The sequence below is a fragment of the Lactuca sativa genome, chromosome 2 (assembly GCF_002870075.4).
Source record: "Lactuca sativa cultivar Salinas chromosome 2, Lsat_Salinas_v11, whole genome shotgun sequence".
Lineage (NCBI taxonomy): Eukaryota > Viridiplantae > Streptophyta > Magnoliopsida > Asterales > Asteraceae > Lactuca > Lactuca sativa.
Genome location: NC_056624.2, coordinates 124,730,414 through 124,745,830, shown reverse-complemented (window position 1 = coordinate 124,745,830; position 15,417 = coordinate 124,730,414). Strand labels below are relative to the sequence as shown.

At 39.7% G+C, this 15,417-nt stretch overlaps 1 protein-coding gene and 1 pseudogene across 1 annotated transcript; both read left to right on the top strand.

Annotated features, from left to right (window-relative positions):
* The first annotated feature begins 8,134 nt into the window (after positions 1–8,134).
* On the top strand, positions 8,135–10,903 carry LOC111898674 (uncharacterized). The gene is made up of 3 exons (XM_052768917.1): positions 8,135–8,450; positions 9,582–9,954; positions 10,045–10,903. Exons 1-3 carry the CDS (start codon positions 8,135–8,137, stop codon positions 10,901–10,903), a joined length of 1,548 nt encoding a protein of 515 aa, XP_052624877.1.
* A 54-nt stretch (positions 10,904–10,957) lies between these two features.
* On the top strand, positions 10,958–14,984 carry LOC122196614 (uncharacterized; annotated as a pseudogene).
* The last annotated feature ends 433 nt before the right edge of the window (positions 14,985–15,417 follow it).

Genomic DNA, 15,417 nt, shown 5'->3' with positions numbered 1-15,417 from the left:
ACAATGACTATTGACAATGAAATTACAAATTCCTCTATCGGAGATTGTTACAATTCAATTCCTTAGATATGATGTCTCTCACTCAAAGTATATTCCTTTGAACATCCTTTTGCATAAAAGTTTCTAATCTAGACATAGATTTTCATTATCCAACTCCCAATATGAAATGTTTCCATATTTTCCATATGACAACTCATTCTTGATAGAATATTTTCTATAATAATGTCGATATGGTCCATCCAATATTATACTTCCAACTACTTACAAACAACCAATCCTCAACGAGCTTTGGATCGTCATTTGATAGTTGTTTAATTAGTCAAAACTGATTCTTGTCCTTTTCCCTCTAAATGCACTAGACATTTGGAAAATTTTAGAATGGTCAAATATTATAGCATTTGCCATCGATCCTATACCCGAAGCGTATGCGACACGATGCATAATGTCTTACACAAAGATTCGATACTTTATCAATCTTCTGCCATAATATTTTATGTGCTACGTTCTCTCAATTCGAAATATGAAGAGGAATGCCGTAATCATAATTGAAATTTAAGAACACACTATGTATCCTTGACTATATTTATTAACATTCCACAACCTAAGCCTTTATATTTGAAATGAAGCATAATATGCTCTCCCTTAATTATAGCAAAACAACTATTCAACCCTTACAACTTTGAAAAATATGACTCTTGTTTTCTATAATTAATATTGCTAACTTGCAATACTTGCCTTAATAATCATACAATCATAACATTTATGCTCCCACTATCACGATGATTATTACAAACATAACACTTATGCTCCCACTAGCTTTGACATGTATTCAGAGACAGCTTAACTTTCAGAAAAACAATGCCTATTGAATTTCTTTAAGTTCATATTTCTAATACCCAATGCTTTGATAATCTTTTATCAAGGCTTCTTAAACTTATACACCTTTGCCTTCGATAGTTTATATGCGTGTCTTAAACAATTTAGACTAATTGCCAACTCTCATAATTCGAATCATGGAAAGGGATACCGTAACCATAATCGAATTCAAGAATACAATTTCACAATCACTATCTTCTTAAAATCTTCCTTAGTGAAAGCATTTCCTCACAGTCATTTTCATGAAGGAGGGAATCTTATGACACTTAGATTTTAATGGTGTATGTGTTCCTATCCATTTGAATTTGTTAAAACCAAAGTTTATGACAAATTCAAACTCATATGGACCAAACTTTCAATCTTGATTTCTTGCCTTATGGTAACACGACTGCCCACCATGTCTTCCAAGTAGTTAAGCAGCTCACCCTTTCCTATCAATGTACTTTTCATTGATCAAGGTCCTTGCCTTTTATGCATTCAATGGGAATTCATAGGACCCACATGCATAATTAACTCAATTGGAACGGCACAGAAACAAGGTAATGTCAACATGATAGGTTGTAAACCTCTACTCGTGTGCTAGTGATGATCGATAAGGTTTATTCTTGATTTGTTCTTGAAACCTTTCAAGACCATTAAGACTCCCACTGACTCCTTGACATATAAGATTCTTTTGTCAATAAACATTTCTTTGACAAACAAATATTCAAGAGTTAGTGCAACTTTTTATCAAGACAAAACATTTCATAAAATTGGTCCTATTTGGTGTTTGTCTTATCCAAGACATCACAACTTACCAATTTCAAATGTGTGAGAATAAGAAAACCTTTTTCCACATTCTACATTTGATGAATGTTATAAACCTTCTTAAGACTTGTTACTCAATGTCACAATCTTAACTCTAAGACTTGTTTTGGAATGAAGTATGATTGACTTCTTGATTTAACCATTTCTTCAATTCTTGATTCCTCTTCTTATACATACACTTGTACTAAGACTCACTTAGAGGATCAATTAAGATATGGTTCTTAATCATTAAGACATAGCATAAAGCATGAAAGGTACTCTCCTTTTGTAACACCGTAAAAATTAAAACAATTTTTCACTTTTGAAAACACATTTTTAATTAAACAATTAGTTCACAAAATGTCATAACATCAAGTTTTCAAATCACAAATGTCTCCCAAGATCAAAATACATCCAATTCCCATATGTGTGTACGAATCAAGCCGACGCCTTCCCACGGTCATCACTGGTACCTGAAACACATAACACTGAACACTGTAAGCATAAGCTTAGTGAGTTTCCCCAATATACCACATTAATCACATAATAGCCACTCGAGGCTGTAACTCTGTTGACCCTCTATTCAATGTGTCTCAGTGGGGCCCTCCAGCCCTAACTCTCTGTGGGCCCTCTGGCCCTAACTCTAGGGACCCGAAAGTCCCAACTCTGTAACTCTATAATCATGCATATCACATATCACAACAAATCACAACACATAATAACATGCAATCACTCTGGCATATAACTCTATAATACTCTGTCTCTGAACTCTATTACCACACAAGGTAAAGTATAGTGAGAAGACTCACCTAGGGTATCTCGGTAAATATCTGTCTCGGACTAAATGTGATCTAGCCTCCGCCTAATCACACAAAGTAATACACCCATAAATACAACTGAACTCAACCCTAAGGTCAACAAGGTCAACAGTCAACTTTGACCGGACTCGGCGAGTGCACTAGGGCGACTCGGCGAGTCTATACGTGTCCACTGACTCCCTTGGATCCTCTCTTGACTCGTTGAGTACTTCCTTAACTCGACGAGTTCTACCTGGCATGAATCGCGGGGCCACCACGACTCAATTCGCCGAGTCTCAAGAACAACTCGGCGAGTTCCGGTTTGACTCAGCCCCCCCCCCCTTTGACTCTCCCTGACTCACCGAGTCGACCCCTCAACTCGGCAAGACCACTCGCTGAGTGGTTACGGGCAAAATTCATGCTACTCATCGAGTCTGTTCTTCAGACTCGGCGAGTCCATGCCATGCATAAACTCAAACTCACTTCTGAGGTCAGATCTGTTCCATACAATCATAGATCTGGCCTCCCCAGGCATGATAATCACGTAAAGTCCAAACCTTGGTGCTCAAACAACAACTATTTGCTCATAAATGATGTTTTAGCCCCATATCTCATAACTCTACGCCAATACTCTCATGAACCCTCATAAAGCTTAAAAAATAAAGCTTCTCTGGACCTCTATGGATCTCATCTCGAGCCTCATCACCAATAGGGACGAAATGGACATCAGATCTAACCAACAAAGGGGTCAAGAAACCCTAAACCCCCATGTTCATCATAACAACAGAAAATGGAGCCAAAATATACCTCCAAGATGATACTCTGAGCTCCAAAATCGAAGGATGTCCACCTCCCTTGTCTTCTCTTAGCTAGAATCTCCTTTACCTTGCCAAACAAAGCTTCAAAGGTCAACAATGGCCTCTTCTCTCTCCCAAAACGCACAAATCTCTTTAGGGTTTCTCTCTAGGGGTTGGTGGCCGCAAATGACGGCCATAAGCCCGTTTAAATAGGTCTCAAACCCTGGAAATTAGGGTTTCATTAAACAGCGTGGACTCGCCGAGTCCAGCCGCGAACCCGCGCCCAAAACCGCGATCCTACTCGGCGAGTTTGGACTCCAACTCGCCGAGTCTCCTCACAAATTACCCAAAATAAAAGGATAAAATAATACTTGGGAATCCGGGATGTTACACCCTTCTTCTTAGAATAGAGAAACTTTTATCTTTCTGCCTACTTGATTCTTCTTATTCGTTCTGCTATTGATTTAAACCTTTTCAATCATTTCAGAATTACACTTAATCTTATAAGTATAATCATATTTACTAAACCTTTAGTAAATCATGACGAATACTTATGTTACTCTTGTGGTGGACTTAATCAACACACATCTTTGTATATTCGATCTCCTAGTCCTTCACTTGACCCTTTGTCAACGAATTAGTCTAATTTCCAAACATGAAATTTCTCATTCATCTTGCAACTAAGTTGCATGATTCCAAGTTTCTGTCCAATTGAAACTTGGGTGATGAAAAACTCTCCCTATTTGGTGAATTCTCGACATTTCCATAAACAAACATAATTAAGAATCACATCCACTCGTTGTAGAAATATATGAACATCAATTTTCATAATGATTTCATTGCAAGGAAATAAATAAATAAATAAATGAGTCAAATCAAAATTTATCTTATTCATAAAAGCAGCGGAAAACATTTGTCCTTACAATGCAAAATCAACTGAAAACTATGTAAAAAAAAATCCTAACAACTCTATCATAACTTTCTAAGCTCAAAATCTAATCTTCAAATCCATGCGATCGAGGTCCATTTCTTCGTGATTAGATTTATCTTGCTTTTCCATCAAGCTTCCTCTCTTTTCACTGATCCTGCAAAACATTCAAATGCAATCTTATCACATCATGTATTAAGAATCAACGAATAGGAACTTAATGGAGTTAGATAGTGGATTTTACCTGAAGCGCAACCATACTCTTTGACTCTCCCATCTTCTGGACTCTTCAGGCTCTTAGGGCAGACTTGTATCCAACGCCCTTTCTCTTGGCAGCAAACGCAGGTCGGTTCTCCTAGAACGTCCTCGGAAGCATGGTTGGTTGACTTTCCCAACAAATACGCTCCATTGCTTTGCCAAATCATTTCCGATTCAGCAGCAACGAGCATGTAAGTTAGGTCAATGAGGTTTTCGTCATGATCCATCATATAATACTTTCTTTTGAACTCATTATATGATTCAGGAAGTGATTGCAGAACCCAGTTCACAGCCAACTTATCAGGGAATGACGCACCCAACATTATCAACCTATCGATGTGTGATTTCATTTCTAGAACGTGGGCACACACGGGTTTACCATCTTCATGTTTCATTTCCAATGGGGCTTTAGTGACATTGAACCTTTCATTTCTTCGATCTTGTGGGTTAGGGAGAATAATTGGAGGAGGTGGAGGAAGTGAAGCATGATTTCTTGTTCCTCGTTCGAATCGTGGAATATCATCTTCATGTGGAATGCTTGTTCCACGGAATTTGAGAAGACCATAATTGTCGTACTTTGACATCTACAAAAACGGGAGAAAACGAATTCAAGTTAATTGATTTATTGAGTCCTTAGTAAATCACCCAAATGATATACTAGGGCTAGGACCCAACACAATATTCTACAACTCGGGAGAGGGATGTCGTAACCCAAATTGCAGAACATTTGAAGGTAAGTGAATGACGATTCACTAATTTCCACCAACGAAAAACGAAAAAGAAATTTAAGTTTTAAATCTATGAAAACTCCTAGATCCTTTGAGATTCATTGAACATTTCAATGTCATGTTTAAATCTCGATATGCCCCTCTCGTTTGTGATTGGGATGCCGAGGATCACAAAGCGGGTGTGAATAACCATGCAAACTTACATGGTGCCCTCACATGTTACAGCCACCTATTTGATGTGCCGGTAAACTTCACACGCTCCACTGAACTATGACAAACATTGAGTCACCCTTTGCTACCTTTGCTTGGAACCATTTAATGTGCCGGTAAACCACACACGCTCCACTAACCTCTTCGCAAGGGCACAAAGTGTAATTTCATGGAATTGCATCAATTCACTTTTGCATAAGTAACTAAGATTGGGAATTTGTAAAACATTTAGTTAGTTTTGTACTTCATTATACTTATAATGGAAAGTTATGTCCTATCCTACCCGTTCAGCTAACGACCCTCCACTAGTCAAGAGTGCAGTGGGTAAGAGTGGATACCCATTCAATCGCCATTTTGTTGACAATTTCCTTAAACACCCCTTATAGATCGACTTCGTGAATGAGGCCTACTAACGGTAAGACTGACTTTTACTCATACATATATATAATGTTAGACTTTTAATGATATATATATATATATATATATATATATATATATATATATATATATATATATATATATATAGTATAGGGTGTATTTTACACTTTTAAAATACTAGGTGGTTAAATTTAACAATTATACTTTTAATTCAATTAAATTGTAAACCAAAACTTTATGGATTTATTAAACCTCCTTTACTTATACACTTTAATTAATTAATAAAACCATAAGGGTGTGATATGAACTTTTCAAAACATCACTAGGGTTTTAGAATTTAACATTCCTAAATTAAACTTTTAATCAACTTTTAAATTCCAAAACTTGAGGGCAAGTTTTGAAACATTTCAAAACATTAGGGTTTAGAATTTAAATATACATCAAATTAAACTTTTAATCAAAATTTAAATTCCAAAACTTGAGGGCAAGTTTTGAAACCTTTTCAAATCATTAGGGTTTCAACTATTTAAATTTCAAAACAAAACTTTTAAGTTCAAATTTAAACTATAAAACCTAAAGGGGATAAATTAAAACTTTTTCACAAGATAATTCAAATCTAAATTACAAATAATCAAATTTTATCTAATAAAACAAGTGATTATCTAAATTTTGACAATTATCTTCTATTTAGGTAAGGATAATCACCAAATATTGATAAAATTCGGATTTTATAATGATAGCTTCATTTTATTTACTTCTTTTTACAGTTTATTTTAGCACATTTCATTCGCATTTTAGTTAACTTCCATGCATATTTTCCCTTTTGTTATTTTTATGACCATTTCGGGGTACTTTCTAGTTTCTTGAGCATTATTGCATATTTTCTTGGAAACTAGCGGGGCGACACTCTTGGGAGGCGATTGGGCTTGAAGGGAATTGGGGATTTCGTGCTTGATGGCTATGAAGGTGATTCATGGGGTGGACTTGTCAATTGCTTGAAGGCTTGGACGAATTAAGCTTTAAATTTGAAAGACGCGGGAGAATTCTTGAGTGTGCAAGATCAATATTTGGGAGTTTGCGGAAGTTTTGAGTGATGTGGATAGAAAAATTGGGCTTTAATTGAAGAAATATTGAAGAAAAATGGGCTAGGAGCTGATTGGATTCGAACCGGGCCAATGGATTAGCTGTGGGGGCCTAAAACTTGAAGAAGCTTAAGAATGTCGTCGAACCCCGCGGCTCGCGTAAGATTAGCCGCGGCCCGCGTGGATTCCTGACAAGGGCAATTTCGGGATTTTATCTAGAGCTCTATATTGGGAAGGTTGGTGTGCCTCTTCAGCCTTATCTTGAAAGTCCAAGTTTGACTTGTTCTCTCTGGACTTTGGAGTGCTTTTGAAGGCCAAGAACACCTTAAGAACATCTTGATTTCACCTCTTGATTATTGAAAATGTTTGGTACAATTTCCTCTAACTTAGTTTCTTTGAGTTTAGCCATGCTTGGCTAAACTAATCTTGGTTGACTTTTTGTTGAATCCTTTGAACTTTTGTTGAATGTTGAAGAATCCATGAACTTGTTCTTAAATCTTTATGGAAATGTTTTGTGTTTTATCATATTATCACTACTAGTATGTTTTTATTCATGAGTTTAAATGTGTTTGTGGTGATTAGTTGGCTAATTTCTTGATTAAGTAAATGATCCTCAAATTAGCAAGCAACAAATGATTTTTGTGTTGTTTTTGCTTCACACAATCATAAAAACATTTCCTCTAACATGGTGGTGAAAGCATTTGACCCCTCTTGGATTTGGTGACTTTTTGGTTCTTAATGCTAGTTGACTTTCACTAATTACATGCTATTTGGAATTAGTGACTTTGACTAAGGAAATTGTTATGAGCTTCTCTAGCCATTTCAACAATTAAGAAAAGTCTAGGTAATCTCAAGCTCCTTGGATTACTATAGCCAAATTAAGGATTTAAATCAAAGTATTGCACCATTAGATTCTAATGATATGTTCATCAAAAGTCAAAGTGAGGAAACTTTAAGTCAACCATCTCTCCCTTATTGGTTTTACATCAAACTCTTATTTTTGTTGCATTTGTCTATTTAAATCATAGTTAATTCTAGTTTGTTTCAAGTATTTCAAAACACCAAACCCCCCCCCCCCCCATTTTATTTTTATTGTTATTTTACAAGTATTTTTACAAAGATATTTTTCATAGAGTTATAAATTGAACCAATCTCTGTGGATTCGATCCCTTTACCACTATACACTATTTTAGTGTGTAATATTTAGGGTTATTATTTGTGTTGGCCTCGACAACCACCAAATTTTTGGCGCCGTTGTCGGGGATTGGTTTATTTTTAATCAATTTGTCCCTCTATGCCTAGATCTCAGCGTACAGGTGACTTGATTTACAACCCAGAAATCGAAAAAGAAGCAAGGCGTTTGGCTAAGGAAAAACGAGTTGAACATGGTCAAACTTATAACCCCCACGGGGACCCGGAGGTTGAAACCGCTTCATTAAGTGATATAGAACCCGATTCTAGTCCCGACCCTCGCCAAGAAATTCCCGAATCACCACCCCTACAACAAAACCCACCCATTATTGAACCAATTGCAATGACGGACGGAGGAGAAGTTCCCGAAAGAACTTTGAGGCAAATGATGGAGACCGATGTTACACAAACTCCAACCGGTATCAATTACCCAGTTTTGGAAGGAGGCTCGGAGTTGAAGTCAAGTTTAGTCCATCATCTACCAACTTTTCATGGATTGGAGAATGAAGACCCTCATAAGCATTTGAAGATGTTCCACATTATTTGCACTAGCATGAAGCCACAAGGGTCAACCGATGACCAAATCAAGCTAAGGGCATTCCCTTTTTCATTGGCCGATAGAGCAAAAGATTGGTTATTCTATCTTCCACTGGGGTCGATCAACTCATGGACCGACATGGCAAGAACTTTCCTTGATAAATTCTATCCCGCCTCAAGACTCTCAAGTCTTAGAAATGAGATTTGTGGAATCCGCCAAGGTCAAAATGAGACTTTCCATGATTATTGGGAGAGGTTCAACAACTTGTGCTATAGTTGCCCACAACACCAAATTCCGGAACAATTCCTCATTCAACACTTCTATGAGGGATTGTTGCCAATGGAGAGAAGACTAGTTGATGCCTCAAGTGGTGGAGATGTATTTAGTAAAACCCCACAACAAACAAGACAACTTTTCAACACCATAGCCGCAAATTCACAACATTTTGGCCCTCGCCAAGACATGAAGAGAGACACACAACACAAAGTCAATGAAGTGGGAACATCAAATCTTGAGTCTCAAATAAAAGATCTAACCTCTGTTGTCCAAAAGCTAGCCATGGGACAAACTCCACAAGTGATGGTTTGTGGAATATGTGCAATAATGGGACATCCTACGGATATGTGTCCCATCCTTCAAGAAGATGTAGAACATGTGAATGCCATGGGAGAGTTCCAAAACTACCACAACAAACCATCCGGTTACCAAAATGCACATAATTCGAGTTGGAAGCCAAATCCCAACATGAGCTACAACTCAAGACCATTGCCTAAAAATGCATTGGTTAGATCGTCCTATCCACCACCACAACCTCAATACCAACATCAACATCCACACTATCAACCCAAACCGCACCCTCCACATCATCATCAACAACCTCCTCAATCTCAACCAAGTAGCTCCGGAATGTCTCTTGAAGACATTGTCAAATCTCTAGCCACTAGTACCCAACAATTCCAAAAAGAGAATAGGACTAGTATCTCCAACATTGAAGCACAAATTGGAGATATAGTTACATCTATAAGAAAGTTGGAATCCCGTGGTAAACTCCCTTCTCAAATCGAAAAGAACCCAAATGTCAATGTGGTGACCTTGAGAAGTGGCAAACAAGCCGGAGAAAGTAGTTCAAAGAAGAAGCCAAGGGAAGAGGAAGAAATAGAGATCATTCCCATTGAAGAACCTACAGTCAAGAACGATGCACAAGCTGGAGTTCCAAAGAAGTCTACCCCTCTAGTAACATCAATAGCCACTCAACCACCGTTCCCCTCCCGACTTGCCACTTCAGATAAGAATATGGAGGAGAAAGAGATTTTGGACACCTTCCGAAAGGTGGAAGTAAACATCCCTCTACTTGATGCGATCAAGCAAATTCCGAGATATGCAAAGTTCTTGAAAGAACTTTGTACCAACAAGAGGAAGTTGAAGGGAAATGAGAAAATTTTGATGAATGAAAACGCATCCGCGGTTTTACAAAGGAAACTTTCACCCAAATGCAAAGATCTCGGAATGTTCACGGTTCCTTGCAAGATTGGAGATTTCACTTTTAGTAGTGCTATGCTTGATCTTGGTGCCTCTATTAATGTCATGCTCTATTCGGTGTATGAATCATTGAATGTCGGACCCTTAAGTGAAACCGGTGTCATAATCTCTCTTGCGGATAAATCAAGTGTCTTTCCTAGAGGCGTTTTGGAAGATGTCCTAGTGCAAGTGAACCAATTGGTCTTCCCGGCGGATTTCTATGTGATTGATCTAGATGAGCAAGTGTCCTCCAAATCGACTCTAATCTTGCTTGGGAGACCGTTTTTGAAGACGGCTAGGATGAAGATCGATGTGTATGCGGGAAGTTTGACAATGGAGTTTGATGGTGAAACAATAAGTTTTAATATTTATGATGCCATGAGATATCCTAGTGATGTTTCATCTTTGTACTTTGTTGATGTTGTCAAGCCAATTACTCAAGAATTGTTCGAGTTATCTAACGGTGATATATTGAAGATGATCTTAAGCAAAGGATTCGATTGTGGGAAGCTAGCCGAGCAATTAAAGCTTTATTCTTTGGATCCGGAAGTTGAGAAGTTGGTAAATAAAATGGAGATGAAGAAATCCACAAGATTAGATGTCAAGCAATTTGAATTGCCCCCAACTCATACAAAATTGCCCCCATCCCTTGTTCAACCACCCGAATTGGAATTGAAGGTCTTACCTCAACACTTGAAGTATGCCTATTTGGGAAAGAATGAAACCCTTCCGGTTATCATTTCAACTCACTTAACCAAATTTGAAGAAAAACAACTCGTCAAGGTGTTGAAGGAGCATAAAGAAGCCATGGGTTAGACGATTGCGGATATCTAGGGATTGAGCCCCTCCACTTGTATGCACAAGATCTTAATGGAGGATGAATGCAAGCCGAGACGGGACGCACAAAGAAGTTTGAATCCGCCAATGATGGAAGTGGTCAAAAAAGAGATTTTGAAGCTCCTAGATGCGGGGATGATCTATCCAATCTCGGATAGCAAGTGGGTGAGCCTGGTGCAAGTCGTTCCAAAAAAGACGGGAATCACGGTGGTCGAGAACAACAAAGGTATGATGGTCCCCACCCGTGTGCAAAACGGGTGGAGAGTATGTATTGACTTCAGCAAACTCAATGAAAGCACACGAAAAGATCATTTCCCATTTCCTTTCATTGACCGAATGTTAGAAAGGTTGGCCGGGAAATCCCATTATTGTTGTCTAGACGGGTACTCCGGTTTTCACCAAATCCCGGTGGCACCGGAGGACCAAGAAAAGACAATTTTTACATGTCCATTTGGCACTTTCGCATACCGTAGAATGCCATTCGGATTGTGTAATGCCCCGGCCACTTTTCAACTTTGTATGGTTAGTATCTTTTCGGAATATGTTGAAAACCTAATTGAGGTTTTTCTGGATGATTTCATGGTATATGACAACTCTTTTCAAGAATGTCTGACCAATCTCACAAAAATTTTAAAAAGATGCATTGAAACAAACTTGGTTTTGAATTTTGAGAAATGTCATTTCATGGTGAGTCAAGGTCTCATTTTGGATCACATTGTGTCTAAAAAGGAATTGAGGTAGATAAGGCCAAAATTGATGTTATTCAAAGCTTACCTTACCCGACTTGTGTTCGGGAAGTTCGTTCTTTTTTGGGCCATGCAGGTTTCTACCGAAGGTTCATCAAGGATTTTTCAAAGATAACGAGACCAATGTGCCAACTCTTGCAAAAGGAGGTTGATTTCGAGTTCAACGAGGCGTGCAAAGAAGCTTTTGACAAGCTCAAAGAGTTGCTTACATCCGCTCCCATCATGCAAGCACCAAATTGGGATCTTCCCTTTGAGATCATGTGTGATGCAAGCAACTATGCGATAGGCGTCGTTTTGGGTCAAAAGAATGGGAGGACCTCCCACGTGATCTATTATGCATCAAGGACACTAGACAATGCTCAAAGCAACTACTCTACCATGGAGAAGGAGCTATTGGACATAGTGTTTGCTTTGGAGAAGTTTCGGTGATATCTACTTGGCACCAAAGTCATAGTGTATTCGGATCATGCGGCTCTCAAGTACTTGATGACAAAGAAAGATGCAAAGCCGAGACTCATCCGGTGGATCCTACTGTTACAAGAATTTGACTTGGAAATCCAGGACAAGAGCGGATGCGAGAACCTCGTGGCCGATCATCTAAGCCGGATCACTTCAAATGAAACTCCTCTCCCGTTGCAGGACGAGTTTCCGGATGAGCATCTCTTTTCCCTTACTCAATCTATTCCTTGGTATGCCGATATCATTAACTTTTTGGTCACAAAAAGGTATCCGGACACATTCACACATGCTCAAAAAGAAAAGCTCTAAAGTGATGCAAAATACTATGTGTGGGATGAGCCTTATTTGTGGAAACATTGTCCCGATCAAATCATTAGGCGATGTGTACCCCAACAAGAGCATCAATCTATTTTGCAATTCTGTCATGAATTTGCTTATGGGGGACACTTTGGACCTAGCCGAACCTTGAGAAAAGTTCTTGAATGTGGATTATTTTGGCCAACCATGTCACGCGACTGTTACTTGTTTTGCAAAAGTTGTGAATGGTGTCAAATGACGGGAAACATTTCGCAAAAGAACCAAATGCCCCAAAATCCAATCCTTGTTTGTGAAATTTTTGACGTATGGGGGATTGATTTCATGGGCCCATTTCCTGTTTCGTTTGGCAACGTTTACATCATGCTCGCGGTTGACTATGTTTCTAAGTGGGTTGAGGCCAAAGCCACAAGATCGGATGATGCCAAAAAGGTTATTGACTTTTTAAAATCTAATGTGTTTGTGAGACTTGGTGTGCCTAGGGCTTTGATTAGTGATAGAGGGACGCACTTTTGCAACAAAATGATGGAAGCTTTATTGAAAAAGTACAACGTGACCCATCGTGTCTCTACCGCCTACCACCCTCAAACGAATGGTCAAGCGGAGGTCTCGAATCGTGAAGTGAAGTCTATTCTAGAGAAACGGTGAATCCGACAAGGAAGGATTGAAGTCTGAGACTTAACGATGCCTTATGGGCCTATCGGACCGCTTATAAGACCCCGATAGGAATGTCGCCCTTCAGATTGGCTTTGGGAAACCATGTCATCTTCCCATCGAATTAGAGCACCACGCATTTTGGGCGGTCAAGCAATGCAATTTCAACATTGACGAGGCGGGAAGGCATAAGAAACTTCAACTCCAAGAGCTAGAAGAATTGAGAAACGACTCCTATGAAAACACAAGGATTTACAAGGAGAAAACGAAGCTCTTCCACGACAAGTCCATCACCCGGAAGCATTTTAAAATGGGGCATAGGGTCTTACTATACCATTCACGATTGAAGTTATTTCCAGGCAAGCTAAGGTCAAGATGGATTGGACCTTTTGTTGTGATTAAGACCTTTGACCATGGGGCGGTGGAAATTCAAAGCGAAAAGACGGGACAAATTTTTAGAGTCAATGGGCACCGGTTGAAGCCATTCTATGAAGGTTTCAGTGCTAATGCCCTTGAAATCATCCATTTGGATGTCCCGATGTGTTGAAGAAAGCTAGGAAGACGTCTCGCAAAAGACGTTAAAGAAGGGCATTTTTGGAAAGCAATGTGCTTTCACCATTTTTCAAATTCAAATAAATCATTTTGCAAAGCGTTTTTTTGGGATTCAAATAAATTTTTGAAAGGTTTCACCAATCGTTCCCCGTTTTACTCCAAATTTTGTCAAAATTTTGATACCGGGCCTTACGGGGATCGTTTTGGCTTAAAAATCAAGTTTTTTGGAAAAATCTCATTTTTGATGTGCAGGCATACCCGCGGCCCGCGTAAGATGCATGAAGGATTGCTCGCGGCCCGCTTAGGTCAAAAGATCAGATTTTTGAACAGCACCCGCGGCCAGCCCGCGGCCCGAGCCCAGACCGCGTGGAAGGTTAGAAAGTTCAGAAGGTTTTCTAGCAAGTAGACGCGGCCAACACGCGGCCCGAGTCTAGACCGCGTAGGCCAAAGCTCAAACTTAATTCAGTACCCGCAGCCAGCCCGCGGCCCGAACCTGACCCGCGTGGATTTTCGAAGCACTTGGAAACTTTTTCGAGCAAATCAGTTCCCGCGGCCTGCCTGCGGCCCGTGTTCCACCCGCGCAGATTCCTTTCCTGTTCCCTGTTGGACAAGTCCATTTTTGGGGACTAGACGCGGCCAGCACGCGGCCCGCGCCCAGCCCGCGTGTTGGTCGCTTAACTGTTTCCTTGGAGCTGTTGACTGCCTTGACTTTCGTTGACCAAGAGGTTTAATGAGTTGACAAACATTGACCCGAATTTGACCTTCCTTGACCAAGGATTAAACCCCTCCAGCACCTTTCTTCTTCATTCTAACCTAACAAATTCCTCCATTCTCTCTTTAGAAGCTCAAGAACACTAAACCCACATCTTACAAAAATCCATTTTCCCGGAGTTCTACCGGTCGGAATCTCGCGAAACCACCGCCATTCTTCTCCATTTTTCATCCTCTACAAACCCCACCCAAATTCCGGTCCGATCTGTGGCCGGAATTCCGGGCGCCACCGCCACCCACCACCACCTTCTTTCGCGTTTTCCGGCCAACTCCGGCCACCATTGGAGATTCCGAGCACGGGGTTTTGTTTCTCTCATCAAGAGCTTTCTAACCATACCAATCTTTCCGCAAAATCTCACGAAAAATTTCCGTCCAATTCCAGGTGCCGCCACTCCATTCGCCGGAAAGTCATCTTGAAGCTAGTTTGTGGGGTTGTTTTAGCGATTAAAGATTCAAATATAGAGCAAAATTGCAAGCTTGGGGTATGTCTTGACGAAATCTTTTTGGTGGCACTAGTTCATCCCGGGTCTAAGAAATTGGGTAATCTCATTCCTTTAACTTGATTGTTTACATCCCAATTTCCCATTTGTTGTTGGTATTGTGTGCCTTTGTTGTGGCTGAAAGTTATTATTTGTAAAATTTTGTCCCGATTAAATGTCAAAGCGTGCAAAAACGGGGACGGGAGCAACTTCCTCTAAAGGAGGGTCGAAAGGAAAATCCAAGGATCCCCCGTTTCGTTTGTTGAATCACAAGGATCGTAAAACTTATGATTTTCTCGTTTCAAATAAGCGTCAAGTCAAGTCAACAAAATTCATCCATAGGGAATCTTTTGCTAGTCTTGGGGTGCTCGATGGAGTCCAAACGTTATTTAACAACATCGGGTGGGGTCAATTCCTCTATAACCGCGCCGCCACCTATGTTGAACCCACCTTGGAATTTCTTGCCACATTCAATCCCGAGGAGGAAGCCCAAACTGCACCTTCCAAATGCTCGGTG

Coding starts and splice junctions, on each gene's coding strand:
- LOC111898674 (XM_052768917.1), top strand. CDS start 8,135: ATGCCTAGATCTCAGCGTACAGGTGACTTGATTTACAACCCAGAAATC. Junction 8,451..9,581: donor TGTTACACAAACTCCAACCG/GTATCAATTACC, acceptor TTGGAGATATAG/TTACATCTATAAGAAAGTTG. Junction 9,955..10,044: donor CAAATTCCGAGATATGCAAA/GTTCTTGAAAGA, acceptor GGTTTTACAAAG/GAAACTTTCACCCAAATGCA.